This window comes from Teleopsis dalmanni, chromosome 2, assembly GCF_002237135.1.
Source record: "Teleopsis dalmanni isolate 2A chromosome 2, ASM223713v2, whole genome shotgun sequence".
Lineage (NCBI taxonomy): Eukaryota > Metazoa > Arthropoda > Insecta > Diptera > Diopsidae > Teleopsis > Teleopsis dalmanni.
The window spans coordinates 133628002-133646881 of NC_051847.1; the positions used below are offsets into that span (position 1 = coordinate 133628002).

The 18880-nt window shown below is 33.0% G+C and overlaps 1 protein-coding gene across 2 annotated transcripts in view; it reads left to right on the forward strand.

Annotated features, from left to right (window-relative positions):
* Positions 1–18880, forward strand: part of LOC119681331 (FERM, ARHGEF and pleckstrin domain-containing protein 1) — a 75990-nt gene that overhangs the window by 49103 nt on the left and 8007 nt on the right. Inside the window, exons 8-11 of one of the 2 annotated variants that reach the window (XM_038094491.1) lie at positions 5625–5731; positions 5927–6042; positions 6113–6329; positions 6904–18814. In XM_038094491.1, coding sequence (XP_037950419.1) covers positions 5625–5731; positions 5927–6042; positions 6113–6329; positions 6904–18059 — 11596 coding nt within the window. In that variant the 3' untranslated portion in view covers positions 18060–18814. Of the gene's footprint in view, positions 1–5624; positions 5732–5926; positions 6043–6112; positions 6330–6903; positions 18815–18880 lie in introns of those variants that run through there. The other variant, XM_038094492.1, reaches the window with a different exon arrangement.

The following is an 18880-nucleotide window of genomic DNA, read 5'->3' on the forward strand; positions in this document are numbered from 1 at the left end:
GTAAATTCAATAGCCTCTCCAGTTCCAATGCTCATTTTAAAATGAAAGATCATATTCATTTTTAGACCATATTCATTAAGTAATTTAAAAAAAATGAGCGACACTGTAATACTATAATAAATACATTTCTATGTCTATAAATTATATCACGACAGCATGGCAGCACTTGGAGAAAATCTATAACTATATAATGTAACATTAGATCTTAAAAGACACTGCAATAGTCAGACAGTCAGAAACTATATGGCCGTTAAAGAATGTTATACCATATTGTGCTTATATATATAATATATTTCGTAGTGTGGAGTTGTGTGTATAAATATGCAACGTTTCACTACTATTTAAAGCATCTCAGTCCAATCTTGCTTAGCGATATTTTATAATTTGTCTCATGTAGAGACCGCCTCATGATGGTTTGTATAATGGTCCTAATATTTTCGATCTGTGAGCTGATCTTACTGCATTTGTTTTTGACTCAGTAAGTCCTGAATTATTTTGTACCTATGCTGGAGCGATTTCACAGTAGAATCAGACAACGATGTCGAGCTGAACAACTTTCGGTTTCTTGTGAGTCAACAAGACATTTTGGATTTGATTTGCACTTTTTCGTAAGCGGTCGAAGCTAATCGAAAAGCTTTTCTAAATACCAATTAAACACAACAAATGAAGAAGTTGTTTGAAAGGGCTCACTGAAATAATGTTTTTAAAAGAATATCTATTGATTTATTCAGTATGTGTTGAATAAATCATTTTTACTTTAGAAATGATTTTGATGTTTATTGTAGTTTGATCGCTGAGCGCTAATGGTCTGGTTTTTTAGATTAGATACAATAACAAAATATTTTTAAATGATCCAATCATGGGTCAATAATCAATATTAATAGCGATAAAATCAGAGCTAATATTTATTAAAAAACGTGATATATTTTAAACTTGTGTTGGTCATCTTAAATAATTATTAATTAAAAAATTTTATCATCGGCATTAAAGTATATACATGATTTATATTAATAATAATTTGAGTTCTAAATGTTGAAGTATTGCAAAATTCACAATAAGCAATTACTTAAAACAAAATTTGTGTATTTTAATAATATTATTAAAATAAATGTAATTTCACCTTATTATTTTATTTATTTCACTTAATCATTTCGTACATCATCTGCATAAACTTTTACATTTTATATATATATTTTATTTTTTTTTTTTAAGAAAAAAGTTACTATTTTAATTTTTGTCTTAATACAAACATATCCTACTTGGCTACCAATTTACAGCAACAAATATTAAAACAGCTTTTTAGTATATTATTCCAAATTTTTTTCACCCATTAATTTTGTTTGAGAATGGAAAAAGAAAATGAGAAAAAAAAACTAATAAGCCTTAGAAAAGAGAAGAGGATTTTTATACTAATTGGTTTATAAAAATAAATGTAAAAACAAAAACAGAAACAAAAATAAATTTAAATGAACAAATAATATAATCTAACAACTATTGTATAACATTTACTTATATTCAGATTTTATTTTTTTATTCTATTTTTATATTAATTTTTGTATATATATATTTACCTTTAATTTTTTTCCTAAAACAGTTTATTTCCTTTTAATAATGATTGGCAATCGTTTTAGCTTTACGTTAATATCATTGTTCATAAATACCTAAACACATAATCGATAAATATTCGTATGCGATACTTTCTACCGATAATCATTTCATCACTTTAGCAAATTTAGTGTTCTCATTAATCGTCTATGTAGTGTAAATTCATAATTGTTATTTATTAAAGATTTTTATACAATTACATTAATTTAAAGCTCATTTCATCGAGCACTTAAACTTCATTTTTAGTCAAATTAGTTTAATTAAGTATTTTAATTCATGTTGTAGTAAGTCGTATTATTTGTTAAATACTTGAACGTAAATAAATGTCTAATAAATGTAAATTTTTATAATTTTTAAAGTTTTTTGTTTTAGTGAATATTTATATATTATTATTATATTTTTTGATTTATAATTTTTATTAATATTAATCTATAAAGCGTTTTTTCACTTTGTCAAATAATTATATGCAAACCAATTTATTGTGTACCAATAAAATAACTTAGAATAGTAAATGTTAGACTATTTTCTAGAATTTATAAATTTTTTATATAGTATTAGTTTTACGATAATGGTTTAATATTTTTAATATTAAATTTAATCCTCATTTATTTAACAAGTAATTCAACATTGATAATTCTAATATAAATTTTATGTATCATCGTTTTGAATATCTTATAAGGGATATTTAAATGCTTGAAAATTCGATAGATTGATTTTTATCAGAATGTGATATTGAGAAAAGGAACAATCAAATATTTATAAGTTTTAATACTCTAATAAATCTCATTTAATTTAAATGAACTTGAAGCCTCTCATTATCGTGATACTTTAATCACGATAAACCAATAAACCAAATTTCCTATATAATGATATTTTTCAAATGAAGATGGAATTTCTTTTGAATAAGTCTTTTTTTTCGTTTGCATGTCAGGTATTACAAAGCAAAATCTTTAACATGTCTCGCTCTGTGATCTGTGGTCTGTGGTCTTTCTGACTCTCTCATACATATTTGTTAAGTTTTCAGCAAGGGAGAAAAGCGGCACTAAATAACCTATGCTAATAAGCGGCTCCAGGTGATTCACCTACTCAGTCACTAGAATAATAGACCTGTAGATCTAATAGATATTATATTATTATTAGTATTGTGTTATTAATAATAAAATTAAAGTATATATTTGTAATATATGTTATTGAAAATATAATATTTCTTGCTACTTAAATCCTTCATGAGAGAGTTAAGCGGCGTTTGACTGTTTGTTTCTTACACCAGACTATTACCACCTTTGTCATTCTATCTACTGTTTAAAAATTGCATTAATTTCCTAAAAAGTAATATATTTCAGTATTTTTCTTTTTATTTAGTCTTGGTCTTAAATGTTAATTACTGATTGCAAAAATTTTCTAAGTATTTAAAACTTCATACACAAATTTTAGAATACCCTTAACATGGAGAAGTGCTCGTGATATATTAATTTGCAACTCCGGATCATTTTATTTCCTTTAAATTTTTACAAAATGTCATAGTTCAAGATTGTTTTTTCGATTGACGGTTTAGTATGTGTGTATACCAGATTTCAGCATAGGAAAATCGTCTTTTTTGCTACGAGATAATTGACGAAAGCCATATGGTTCATTATATTATTATATTGTTTGATAAAATATAATCAATTGTATTTTTGATATTACAATTAACTAGTATTCTAATTCCTTTGTGTATGTATTCCTTTAAAGAATATTATTATAAAAATGGACGACATTTCGTAATATATAATATCATTATCTAATTGTTAATGTAAATTCATATTCTAGTATGTGTATTTAATAATATCTTTTAATCTTTACCCATTCTTCACACTGAAGATATCAGTAGTAGTTCTATCTCTTTATGCTTTTATTCTAATGGCATAATGAATATCATTGTATTATTTGTAATTTTAATTTATTTACTTAAAAACCTATTGCCTGATTCACAAAATCGTAGCTTAGTACATTGGATGTATTGTATATAATTATTTTTCTAAGACACGTCTTTAGATAATTCTTAAGAATTTTTCAGCTACAGTATAATTACTTTATTTAAGTGTGATTTATATGTAATGTAATCGTTCCAAAATTTAAATTTACTCGGGAGTAAAGCAAAATCGACGAAAATCATTTTATATTTCTTCACCAACTTTTAACACTGCATGCGTTCTCAAAGGGATACTGTTCGTGGGTTAAATTCTTTAGGCTGTAAGATGATCCTTTAGGTCTTTTGTATAGTGTCCCATTTATGGCATCACAAGAGATCATTGTTTGTGCCCAACTCAATTTTAGTACATAAATTACCACTCCAATATAACCTAACCTTTAATACTAAAGCCTATCCTCTTTGAACTACCTAACATTACTTAATAAATTAATTTACAATTTACATTAAGTAGTTTGTTATTAATAATTTCTACTGTATGTTTAATGTAAGAGAGTAACATTAAACATATTAACTGATGATAATTATAATTTTAGGTATTCACTTGTGAATAATAACTAGTGAAGTCTTTTATAATCTCTTCTGATCTTAAACAGGTCTATCCATTTTCATTTTTAATTTTAAAATATTAAAATTTTTTGACGTTACCAATAACATGCAAAATATGTTAAAGAACATTCAACTTAACTCTGTTGATTATATTTCATACATGTAATATAACTGATGTGTAAATTTCGCCTTGAATATATACTCTCTCTATTTGTCTTAAGTCTTACCGATTTCATTTAAGATGTCAACAATATCTATTCTTTGAAGTTACCATATATATATATGCCATTTATGTATGAAATGTGCATTCAATTTGATTTCTATTGATTGCTAAGACCATTCGAAACTTTATAACTGCAGTAACACCAGCTTTTTTCTTATTGATTATTTATACCAAACTTTCTCAGAAATAAATTAGTCTCTAAGTTCAACTTTACCAAGTTTAGTATAAGTAAAGTTTTCTTATAGCATATTTTCAATATAATTTTCTTTAACTTTAAAATAGATTTTTTCGTGTTTAATTCCTTTATTATTTTAAGTATATGTATTTCTTGTGACTCATAGAATGGTATATTACAAATTTCCTCAATGTTATCCACTTTTCAACACGAAATGATATATTACAAAAATTCTTAACTATAAATTAGAAGTATTAATATAATATCTTTTGAAATGTGAGACTGGACTTAGAGATGTAATAATAGAAGTATATTAACAGGGTGTTGGTCTAAATATTTCGATGATATCTAGCATAAAAACAACTATATTTATGGCCTGGTATTGGTATATTCCGAATCCAAAAACATTTAGGTGATACCATTTCTTAAAGCTAAGCAATCAATGTTCTTACTTTTGTAAATGCGTCATCTTCGTGTTAATGTACATAATCTTTTCAACCATTTATTCGGCAGATTGTTGAATATAAACAGCTATTAATCTGAGTACTCTTCTTCTACCTAAGTATCATGAAATTAATTATGATTGATTACCTGCTATTATACTTACATGCTACCAACAAAATTCATTACATACAAATTATAAATTCAATATAGTATTATATATAAGTTCTCTTTATAGTTCTAGATATAAAATATAAATGCCTAAATACTATAAAATGCTTAATTTAAAACCCTATGTACTTAGAAACTGTATAGATTATAAAAATATTTTCAGTAGAGTTTGTTGTAGTTATTATGTGTAAACATATTCTAGACGAATGTTTAATTATTCATTTTGTCAAAATATTTTTTTTTGTTAAATTTTATTTCAGTTATTTTAAATCGCGTTTATATATCACTGAAACCCCAGTTAAATGTTTTTCTTAAAAATGTAAAATAAGCTCATGTTTAAACAAATAAAAATGCAAAAATTCATTTCTAAAATCTAATAGTTAAATTCTAAATTAAAAAAAAAAAAAATAAATAAAAAATTAAATTAAAATTTAAATTAAAAAGCATGAGAATAAAAACGTGGTATCCTCTTGTCTTTTCTTTTGCTGCAGGTCTCAGTCATTCCGGCAAGGGCCATTGAATGCTAGTAGCCGAAGTCAATCGCATACGTATGTGAATTCCAGCATTTCAGCCAATCCCTTACTCCCAATTGACACTGGTTTGTATTTATTTGTTAATTTATTAATTTTATTTGTAAATGATTTTTATTTTATAATTAATTTTTGTTCAAAAATATGTTCATATTATTTATAGTTTGACTAAACAGTTTATTTATAGTTAGAAAGTAAACAATTATTTAATTTAAAAATTTTATTAAAAACAATATTTAAAAACAAATATTTTTTAATAAAAGCGGATTGGGATTATCGCAATCAATGCAAAGACTCGATGACGCCTTCTCTGACGAAGAAGGCAGCGGATACCTTGGATCGCCGACAAGACAATCCTACAGACCACATGCGTTCTCAAGTAAATGAATTATAAAATTCTCTTTTGTTACAAGAATTTACATATTTTTTAAATAATAATTTTTGAATAGGTCACAGCAGCCCAGGTGGAGATTTATCAGACGAAGAATTATGCAGCGGAATCGCCAACCTCGGAGGGGGAACACCCACACCGCTCGGCAGCGTGTATGGACCAAATGAATTCGAACCGCTCTGTCTCTCCTCAGGGTCCGCAATCATGGACTTCACCCAGCCACCATCTACGCGTTCAAGATCAGGGTCATGTATATCAAAACGATCACAATTTAGGTAAGTTCGAATATTTATTTCATAGCATTTTTGTTATTTTTATATATTATTTATGTAAATATTTTTTAATGATTTATTATTAAAAATAGATTTAAACAATTATTTTTAACTAAATTTTAGAATATTATTTACGATATTAAATATATTTAATTTAATTTCTTCAATTTTAGAAATTTCTATTATTCATTATTATTCTATTTTTTAACTTATGCGTTCAATGGAGTTCAGACAAAATTATTCTCTTCCCTTATGAGTTACCATTTTTGCCCGCTATTATATTTTTCGGGTTTGTTTTAATCATTTACGAAAATTATTTCGTAACGTGTGCCTTTATATAAACATATATTGTGTTTAAGTGTGTAGTGAAATTTTAATTTGATAATTTGTATTAAAAAAAAAAACTTTAATTTTGTGCATGAAGTTTAATTTGCAGTGATTATAATTTTATAAAATAAAAATAAATTTATGGTTTGTATTAGAGAAAGAAAAGCATGAAAAACTGTCATTCATCTTCTTTTGTTAACTTAAACTAACCTAATAGTATATTTAATTTAATCTTTTACTACTGGCGTAGGTCTGAGCCACTTGTCCCACTTATACAGCAGCAACACCCCTCGTCGAGTCTCAGTGGCATCCCAAGCGTTTGTCCCTGCGTCGCCGCAGCAGCACATGCACACCAGCACCAATACAATCAGCCACACTATCACCACCAACTCAGTGGGTCTATCGGTGGATCTCAGCAGCTCCATGGAATTGGAGCAGGAGGAGGATTTGGGGGAGGAGGAGGAATTAGTCGAGGAGGAAGCGGATTCGGACTTGACGGCATCTACCATCAATCGGGAGAATATGGTATCAGCGCAGGGGGGTGTCCATCATCCGCAACTTCTGTCACAGGAGTCCCAATCGCAAACTGCCACCCCAGTCCATTATAGCAGTACCAATTATTCGATGTCTAAACAGTGCTTGCTTAATAATAATAATTCAACTGAGACCGAGACCGACAACATTATTTATACAGACATTAATGACATAGGACATTATAAATATCCAGAATTTAGTATACCAAAAATGGAAAATAAAATTTCTAATAACGAAAATTTAAATCTTAATGATCGAAATGATATTTACGCTACCGTAAATCGAAAAACCAAATCAAAAACTCGTGAAAAACATTTTAGCGATGAATTTATTGATGAATCTATTTTGCAATACACACGTGCTAAACAAATTGGTATGCCCGACATGCGTCAGCTTGTTAATTCATATGATAGTGAGCGTAACTATTCTGGTCTAAATTATCAGTATCATAATGACTTAAATCATCCATCAGATTCTTCATCATCATATTTTGGTACTGGTTTCGGTACAAAACGTTATTCTAATACAAATCATGTAAAATTAGCACATTCTGAAAATTATCTTACTCCCTCTATGGACTCCCAAAGCTCAGCATCTGGTATAGGTATTGGTAATGGTACACGACACACACATTCTTTACCGCGAAATTCAGAACTGTCTGGTGTAGATTCTGTAGACTCTTATGATAGTCATTACATAACACATCACTCAATTGGAAATTTACAGGGTGCTTCGAATATACCGCATAATTATATTTTATATCATGATAATAAGATAACAAACTCCGCTGAAGAGCGTAACGCTGCTGATTCTCCTTTGGATCGATTTAAAACATCTTCAGAAAAACTTGAATATGAAATCTCTTCTGGGAATTTATATTCAACTACTCAATACAAAAAAGAACAGTACGAAGAAGAGGAGAACATATACGACCAAGTTGAGAAGGAATCCTGGTTAAAAAGCAGTTCCTGTAAAGATCTTTATGATTTTTCTTCATTTTATGAAAGCGAAAAGTCAAAACCGATGACTGCTTTTGACAAGGAATTCCTCTCGTTTAATCGTATAGACTCTCCTGTAACACGATATGATGACTCGAGGCATTCAATGTATATAACCAAAAATCATTCCATTGATGCTACGCAAGACTTTTCGCCTTTACCTAATTCAAAAGTGTATTCTTCAAGTTATCCTGGAAGCACGTACAATGCACAAGAAAATCAAAACAGACGTGGTTATGGGCATCACTTTGATTATACTGGTTCTCAAGATGATATATCACATGATAGTTATGAACTTCTTGAAAAATACGATATAGATTTCTTTAGTGGTCGCCGTAGATCTGAAGATCACATGCGTTCGTGTTCACTTGATTCAGGCAACTACATACCAAGTGATGATGAATCTGTGTCGGAACAACAAAAATATCGTTCGGCTATGGATGTGAAATCTAAATCAGCTGTTGACATAATGAACGAAATTTGGGACTCAGAAGATCCACGTTATCTTCCCCGTGAAAAATTATGTGTGAAATCTGATGGAAGTTTTTATAAAAAAATTAAAGAAACACTTTCAAGAACTTCCAGTCAAGAAAGTCGTAGTGACCTTTATGAGACCAAAATTTCACGTATTTCTGACTTAAGCAAAAAATCACGTGACAGTTTATATCACACCGATAGCAAGAAATCTCGTGAAACTACGAAAAGTAGAACATCTGTTGCGTCTAGTCAAGATTCAAAGGAATCGCTAGTTGGAGATTGTCTTGGTCGCAATTATGAAATGCCTACCACAACAGGTAAAAATTTCACTCATTTAAACAAAAAAGAACAGTATGAAAAATTTCCGCAATCCAGTCAAGAATCTAAGAGCGATTATTATGATGCAGTTGAAGGTACCGAAACAGAAAGCCTATGTGGAAGACCAAAAGTAAAAAGTCATGACTGTTTGTTGTCGGATACACATAGTTCAACAGCCAACAGTTCATTTTATGACAGTCGCGACACATATTCCACTTTTCCTAGTAACAAAACACACAAAACATCTAAAGTCCACTCAATCAGCTTGCAAAATGTTGAAATTGAAAGGAATGCCAAATCATTTGGGTCAAAATCTCCTGATTCCAGCTCGACTCCAGTAAGTGGCAAAAAACGCGAGGAAAAAGAAATTCAAACAAATAGTTCAATTGATCAAACTGCTCCAATTAAAAGAAGCGATTCTCAATCCTGTAAAATTTCACAATTTCGCCGTCGTTCAGATAGTGAAAATATATTTAGTTTTGATCAAGATAGAATTGAATGCATACAAAATTATTCCAAACAGTGGGAAACCCAAGTAAAAGAAGAGAAAACTAAACAAAGTCCGGAATATCCATTAACTCCAGAATTAATATCCGAATTTGAAAAGCAGCAATCACGTACAGTAACACAAAAAATAACACGTAAAGAAGAGTTAATTGCTAAAACGCATTTCGAGGAATACAATCCAATAATGGTACCACTTAATTATGCGCATGCTACTGTTGAGCGCACTAAAAGTGATCCCAACTCACTAGCAAATCGAGCACGACTAGGCAGTAACTCACGTCGTCATGTGTTGATGCATCAAAAATCAATTGATCTAACACCAGCTGATTCCAGTGATGAAGACTACATTTACAAGCAGATACCAAGCGCTCCGCCGTTATGCAAAGCACATGGTAATTTTGAAATTCCAAAGTCCTATGATGTACCGATAGTACCGGTTGATATACCTAAAACCGGTTTTGAATTACCAAAAAGTTTCTTCAGAGACTATGAACGACGGTTCACTAAAGTACTTAAAGAAGATATACCATATGTTTTGCACAAACGTCATGTGATGAATGGTACTGCGCCATCTCCAAGTGAGAAAAAATATTCAAAACCGAAATCGCCAAAATCACCGAAGTCTCCAAAATCGCCAAAATCACCAAAATCGCCAAAAGTAGATCTTGCAAAAACTGTAGCAGCAGCTAATAATGCAGCAGACTTTTTACCAGAAATATTAGACAGTTTATTACCAGCAGAAACTAAAGAATTTCTTTTTACCCAAAATATTGATCTCTCTAAAGTTGATCCTATTACTCTGGAAATAGATAAGACTATTCCAACAATTGAATTATCCTCTCCAAAACGAGATATAACAAAACAAATGGATCCATCTTTATTAGAAAAATTGAACAAAAAACTAAGCCAAATCGAAAGTGACTCCGCAACGAGTTCTCGCACTGAAAGCATACAACATCAAAAGCACAAGTTAGAGCAAAAACAAATTGAACTAATACAAAGTTTGCGTAAAGAACTCCAAGCCAACACCCGAAAAGTTGTGAAACCTAGAGTTATACCAAAGACAAAAATATCAAGTAAACCGAAGAAAGCTAAAACTCGCATAACATCGTTTTCATCAGATGATGAAAGCCTTGATTCGGATGACGTATTTGGTTCAGCTGAGGCAATACCAGCTAGACTTGAATTTTCACCACCGCAATCACGCAAAGAAATTGAACCAATTTTACGCATTGAGCAGAGTAGATTAATATCAGCTGCTTGGGGTCGCGGACAGACTATGAGCTCGACAGAAATAGAAGGTTCACCGCCGCAATGCCGACGTCTTGCAGAACTAGAAAGCCGTTATCATACACAAAAACTAGATCCCCAATATGCTAATGCCACTGAATTGCGACGTATATCCGAACGTTCCATATCAATTCCATCTTCAGAAGATGAACCTCATGTGCCCATGCGTCGTGCAGATGAATGCACTAACGACTACCAACGAAATGAAAATATACCATCTCCGATACTTGAACATGCTGAATTCTTTCGCAGTAATGATGATATTTACGAAACTTGTCATGAAGAAAAAATTACCGAATCTGACATCGATTATACACTTAAGAAGAAATCTTCACCTCGTACAGAATTTCCAAAATCGAAAGTTAAATTAATTGAAGAAATTATTGACTCATCAATTGTTATGCGTTCGAAGGGACATGCGCCTATATTATTTGCACATGCTCGTTTAAATCTATCTGAAGGTTCTGCATCATTGCAGCGTCAAAAGTCTACACAAGATTCACCAACAGGCGAACGACGTACAAAGAGCTTGGATACTCCCGTGATTTCACTACATAGATTGCCACCTATGAATGCTTTTTCATCTAAAGATGATACTGTTGGTTTCGAAGAAGAAGCAGAAATCTTAGAGGAAAAGTCATTGGGACGTGAAATAGAGCAACAAGATGAAGACACAGTAGATAGTATACATTCTTGTGCTGGCTCAATACCAACTCAAAGCAGTTATGTGACTGCAGGTAAGGATTCATTGCTAAGCGCTGTTACTATAGATAGTGAGGAAATGGAGCTTTTAAATCAACTTAAATATATAGAAAAAATTGCTTTGCAAGGAGTCAAAATAAAAGACAAAAAAAAATCCAAAATGAAATTGAAAAGTGGTGATCATCTAATCTTGGAAATACCAAAATATAGATTTACTGATTGGTCACCTTACAGTTCGGCAAATAGTTCACGAAAAACTTCTCCTGGTGTTTCTCGTGCAAGTAGCATAGAAAGTACCGGTAAAGGTAAACTAAAAACTAGTTCAAAAGGTATTGATCCTTTTAAAATAAAGCCAGGCATATCTCGTAGCCGGCCAGAATCCAGACGAACAAGTATTGACGATATAAAATCGAAAGACGGTAAAGGTAAAAAGTCCAGCCCTAAAGAGAGACCTCGTTCTATAGAAACACGTAGGTTAAGTAAAGATAAAAGTAAATCTCAAGAAGAAACTGAAGCAGATATTGCAAAACGTAAAGAGCGACAGCAAAAATTATATGAGTCTGCTATGAAACAAACCATTACCATGCTTAGTCCAGTTAAGGACACGTTACCACCTTTTCCAGCACCGGAAGATAAAATTCACGTTAAAACCGATGGTGATAAAATTATAATTGAAACCGAATTTAAGAGCAAAGCTGAGGATCATGTTTTAATTGCAAAAGCGCCGCGAAAATTAGATACTTCACTAGTTAAATTTAGTCGTAGCTTTGATGAAGGACGTAGTTCTGAAAAACTTGATAAAGCAAATCGTAGCTTTGAAGATCGAAATAAGTCATTTGAAGAATCGGAGAAATCTGACGTCCCTGATGATATGGTTATTAAATCACCAAAGAAGATTGCTAAAAGCCAAGAAATAAAACAAAAAATAGAAGGCAGCGTTGTGCATAAGAAAATTGATGGAAAATCCAGCAGCTATGAAAAAACGGCAGAACATCATTATTTAGGTGCAGATGTTAAAGCTAGAAGTTTGGACGATAAAAAGCCAAGTCAAACAGAAACTAAAAAAATTGAAGAAAAGCCGATCATTCGCAGCGCCGTTGGAGATCGTCGTATGTTCGCGCATCAATATAACGTACAAGAAGATATTGATATGCAAGCAGTTATTTCGGAACGTCGGTCATTAGAAATTTTAAAACGGTCCTTGCCTTCCGAAGATACTAAAGACAGCGATGGTGCCTACAGTCGTAAAGCATCTACAGCGGATAGTCTTGATTCATTTGTTTCTGTAGATGATAGCCATTCACCACTTAGCAAATCACCTGTACCTGCTCCTGAAAGCTATCCACATCGTGTTCCAACTATTGAATGTGAAGAACCGTCAATTGAAGAGGATGATCATTCAGGAGAATGTAGGCATTTAAAAGTGTCGCGTTTGGACACTAATCGGTTAAGTTTAGATCGTAGTAGAAGTGATGAAACTGGTTCATGGATGACACTTGAATGCGATGAGTTTGTAGGTTCAGATACTTCAGACAATGAACCGCGAACTTTAGAACCTGATCGTAATATATTAGAAACACAAGCCACTTTAGAAGATGCTGGTCCTTTAGAGTATTCTAACTGCGTCACACCTACATCTGATCTAAATATTCTTATTACACCACCAAATACTAGTCCCATGATTGAGAAATCAGTTTTAGAAACTTTTGAAAAGCAAACTGACAAAGGAGAAATAAAGAAAAAACCGAGTCTTGAAAAGCAAAGTGATAAATCAAAAAGTTCTGACTCATGGACTAGTGGTGAAAAGGACGTAAGTCCACACCGTGGTGAACGGCAAGACTGGAGTTTATCAGTAAGTGGTGGTAAAGAAAAGAGTTCAGTCGATGAAGAATCAAGTGTTAGTTGCTCTATTGCAAGGCCATTAGGAATTTCACAAGATTTTGGCGACATTGAGGAAAAGAAATGCCTCGAACTTAAACAAAAAATGCTAAAGTTAGATGTGACAAGTGTAGCAATAACCGTACCAAAAACTGTGGCCACAACACCGCCAACTATAAGTCCAACCGGTTCGAATGTAACAACTCCTACTAATATAACAATCAATGAACCTAAAATAGTTATTAAAAAACCAACAACTCCAACTTTAGAAAAACAAAGCCCAATCGATTTAGGTAATAGCACTGAATCGTATCTTGATCCTATTGAAGAAAAAATAGCTAAATTGCTGCAACGTAACGAAGACAGCGAATCCAGCTCGGGCGGTTCGAAAAAACCAGCTAAGATTGAAAAACCCGCACGTGCGAATGCAGGCAAAAAATTAGCTGTCACGAAAGCAGATGGAAATAAAGAGCTAGCTAGATCTGGTAGTGATAAAAGTTCACAAGAATCTAAGTCCAGCTTTGACTCTAAAGGTTCATTGAGTGTAGAATCGCGTGGATCATTTGAAACTGAGAGTAGTTCTGGTTCAATGGGAGCAGCACAGCGTCGTGGTGAGCTTCATCAGAAAGAGCTGCAATCAACTTGGAAACCTTTTCCTATTGAAAGTTCCGGAAGTTCGAGCACTGATGACCCTTGGCATCATATTGAAACAGATGGTTATGAACGTTATGATGCAAATAATCCATTACGTGATTCTTCTGATAGTGATTTAAAAGAACAATCACCCGATGAACAAAAAGAAAGTGATACAAGTTTTCAGGACGAACTTAATGATTTTCCGACTACGTTTGGTTATCCAGCCATGACTAGTTCATTAAGTGGCATTGGTGTGAATCCAACTGATATTATAGGTTACAGTACAGGATTTACCCTAGGCAGAACGCTTTCTAGAATCTCTGAACGCAGTACAGCTTCTGAAAAATCAAGTATGGAAGATGATGTCAGTAAAGCTTCTACGCATTCTGTTAGCATGCGAGATGAATCAGTTGGCTCAACTGATCATCAGCCTAGCTTAAGTTCTGACTCTCGCAGTAATACAAATTTGGCCTATATATCTGATGCTGATAGACGCACTTCAGCTGAAATGCCAGAAATACCTTGCGATTCTGCAACAGGTGATCGTTTGTCAAGTATTGGCAGTTTTAATGAGCCGAAATCGCCAACAGTAGTCACTGGACGATTTTCTGTAACCCAAGTAGAAGAACAACAAGATGGTAATAAACATACATTACTATGCCTTTCTAATGCTGGTAGTCAAGATTCTGAGGATTGGCCTTTACCTGAAATTCCTTTTGATCACGTGCCGGTTAAACCAGTGGAATCTATTTATGCAATGCCAGATTTAGATAAACCCGTGCCAAAAACATTCTGTTGGAAAGCAAGTATGTCATTTCAATCACAAGATTCACAAGATTGGCCTTCTCCACCTTCAAGCACTATTGAAGCGCCAATTATTATAGAAAATATAGAAACATATTATACAACTGAGGTACAAAACGCTGATCAGGTCATGATAGAGTCCTTTACTGCAACAGATCATACCGATGACACTCATTCACAGATTGAAGAAGAATTTCCAATTTCACCTTCGGAGCCAACAAAAATATTACCATATGAAGACACAGCTTATCTTATGTCTATAGCTTTTGATGATAAAGATTTTGGCAGTGATGAAATTGCTCATGACACAACAACTTGCCTAAGCTCTACACTTAGTGCTGCATCGTGCTTGTCTTCTTCCTTTAACGTGACTTGTACATCTTCTCCTAAATCGCAAAAAGGTAGTCCTTTGCAAAAAACTTCTAGTCCAGAGTCGGTAATTGTATCTCAACCAACTCGTTCACCAGTTACACGTTCGCCTATATCAGAAGATGAACTATTTTCGGGAGACGATGTTTTTATGCCTGGAACAGTTAAAGTTCAATTGTCCCCAGATGAAACTCGTACGAATGAATTTTTGCGGAAATTATCGAGAGGTTCTAATAACTCTGATACATCGATCGATGATATACTTTCAACTTCTGGTGGAACATTTATGGATGATCAAACTACAGTAAGACGAAATTACGAAACTCGTCTAAGCACAGGCTCATGTAAAAAATGCAGTCATTCAAGTCATTCTGAAGAAGAAACAAGTTCAATTGGAACTGATTTAGATGGCACCGTACGAATGGGTCTGCAACAAAAGAAATGCACACATAGCTCTCACTCTGAAGACACTTCTATTGGCTTAAGTATATCGGAATGGTCTACTGGTACAAACACAGTAAGACAATACGCAAATCTATCAGGTTCTGACAGTTTGTCTGCTGTCTCTACACACTCTTGTGCTAAAAGTGAAAAATCTAATCATACTAAATCTAGTATGAGTTCAATTAATAAGTCTGCTGAAAGTTTAAATGAACAAAGTGGAAGTTTTTCAAATAAGTTCTCTGGTGATAATGGTTCTTCAGATGGTCTACGGTATGATATTCTTTCAAATTCTGAAACTGACAAAGTTTCGGAAACAACTTCTGCAACTAAAAGTGATGACACAACTCTGACTTTGACTGAAATGGCACACACAATAACAGAATGGTCCACATCTAGTAGTCGCACATTAGTGACAGCTACGCAAGGAGATTGTTCTGGTCAAGGAGTTGATCAACGTGGTAATAGGCGTAGCAGTTACATTGATTATGTGCCACTAAAACAACCACGTTTACTAACAAAAAAATCCCCGACTGAAGAAAAACGTGGTTCGTTACCACAAATACATCGTAGAAGTGGTAGTAATGGAAACAATCGCACAAGCACTGAAGACTTAGTACAACGCACTTCACCGCCCAAACAAGGATTGCAACAACGCTTAAGTAGTATTGATGCAAAAGAAAGTTTACCAGAAACCTCAGGAGCAGCACGTAAACGGCGTTCTCTTGAAATGATGTCCAAACTATATCAGAGTCAAGATATTTCATCAGAAAGCGAAGCTCCTTTTGTTGAACGATTGTATGCACCTAGTGAAAAATTGACAGAACGTTATCAAAGTCAAGACTTTGTACCTTTACATGTAACATCTACTACACAAACACAAACTCCACAATCCAGTACACAAAGAACAAAAGCGCCACATCCATCAACAAAGCCTAAAGCGCCACAGCCCCCCATAAAACCGAAAGTAACACGACCACTAATGCAAGCTTTGCTTAAACATATGCAAACTGCTGGTGTTGCTGAAGCTGCAGCAGCAGCAGCAGAAGCTGCTGAAAGTACAACTGTAGAAGAAGTAAAACCAATCATAAGTAAGGTGCCACCACCAATACCACATGTACCACCAATAACTTCACCAAATGACTTACCAAAAACAGTAGGTCAACCGCCTGAAAAGCCGCTAGCTAAACATCATAGCTATGATGACAAAACGCTTTCAAAATCACAAATACGTGAATATAAAACAAATAAATTGCGTCAATCGAGTTCATTTCATGAGCATATGCTATCGAAATCACAACAATCTTCACAGGAATCAATGCCACCGCGTATCGACGAAGAATCATCTTCTCTCGGAGGCGGCACTAGCGGCGCATCTTCTGCCACAACAACAACGACTACAATCAACAGTGAAAATACCACAAGCACAGAAACTTCTTCACCAATGCTACCACAACGTGCTGAGAAATTAATTAAATGTTCACCGTATTATTCCAGTAGCTTAAGCTCAGAGTCACCACCAAATCAACTAATACAAAAGCCACCACGGAAAAGTTCAATAACACGTGTTAACGTCATTAAGAGCCCACCAAGTGGCAATGATACCGACAGTTCCATGGATATACGCACACAGGATGCTAAATTGCGTAGTCGCGGTTATCGTAAGAAACGCCAAGTAACTACGAGGCGTATACGAACCACAACAGAGCGCACTTTAGTCGAACAAGAGAGTTCTGAATGTTCTGAGGGTTATTTACCAGAAATGGAATCAGGATCAGATCTATCTTACAGACCAGAAGATAACTATTTAGAATTTGATGAAGAATTAGAACATGAACAAGAAACCGATGAATATGAGGATTATCCGCATTATTCTGGCGCTGCATACACTACATCAAATAAATTTGAGAGTCTTGATATGACAGATAATGTGGATGAAATGGGTTTTCCTCGTTACGATCGTTTAGGTCATATTACGAATCCTATGTACCAACAAAAAGTTCAGCCAACTGTACATAGCAGTTTTACAAATAAACCAGCTCCAGCAAATCATCCAATGCCACCGACAAGTGGTCAACCAGTAAAACCAGCACGCACTAAAAAACGTCAACTTAAACGTGAGGACTCAATGTCTGCAGGTACTTCTGCACAATATCATGGACGTGCATACTGCAATCCGGAAGAAAGTGAAGTGGAATCAAAGGCTGGTTTATCTGACGATTTGGCTAATTCCAGTGAGGATAGTAGTGGCTTTATGAAAGATACGGGTACAATACGTCGCACAACAATAACTCGCAACAGATACGGCACCGACATGGAGTTACCATACCCGGATTTCCTATCAGATTATGAAAACGAACCAATTGAATATGAACGCTATTCCTGTGGTTTAGATATAAGAGTTGATCCTCCACCAAAATTTGACGACTCAGAAGAGTTAAGTGATCAATAAGAAGTATAACCGATTTTAACACAAATGTTTTCAATATATTTAACATAAAAGTTAACTGCTACTAATGTATAATCAAAACAAAGTGTCTATACACTAAAGAGCTTAACTTAAACATACAAGAATAAGCTTTTATTGTATTAAGTTAATTTTAAATTTTGCAATACTAAAAACACGAAAACTTTTAACGTTCCTCTTTATAATTCGTGTGTTGTATTTAAATCGTAACTAAAATCCTCATACCAAAACGCATTTATTTCGTCGATGGAAATTTCTTATTTACGTGTACTTCCAACTGATCCAAACCGATCTTCTTTAATTGAGACTGATTTACGATACAAAATCGAAAATACCCAAAAATAAAATATTTGCTTCAGATACATTATTTAACTCGTTTAAATGTTACTCGCTATTATGCTTACTCGTTGAATGATAGTATACTCTTAGTTTAACCATAAATTTCGCTTTTATGAGTGAACGAACGAACGAATACGAGAGAAAATATTAAGGGAGAAAATGAACAATTTGTTATTAGTTTAAGTTGTTGTTGGTTGGTGATTTGTCCTAATAATTAATTAATTACCTAGTTAATAATTAAATTTATAAATTAATTAATTATGGGATTAAGAGGTTGAATTTAAATTTTAAAACGAACGAAAATTATTTCTTATTTCTTACTAAGCAAAAAACATTCACAAACGGTCTTAAAAATATTGTCAAAAATAAGGTATAAAATTGTTAAATTTTAAATGCACTGTTTATTCATCGAATAATTATAATAAAAAAAACAAAAAAAAAAAAAACAATTATATAAAAAAAATTTA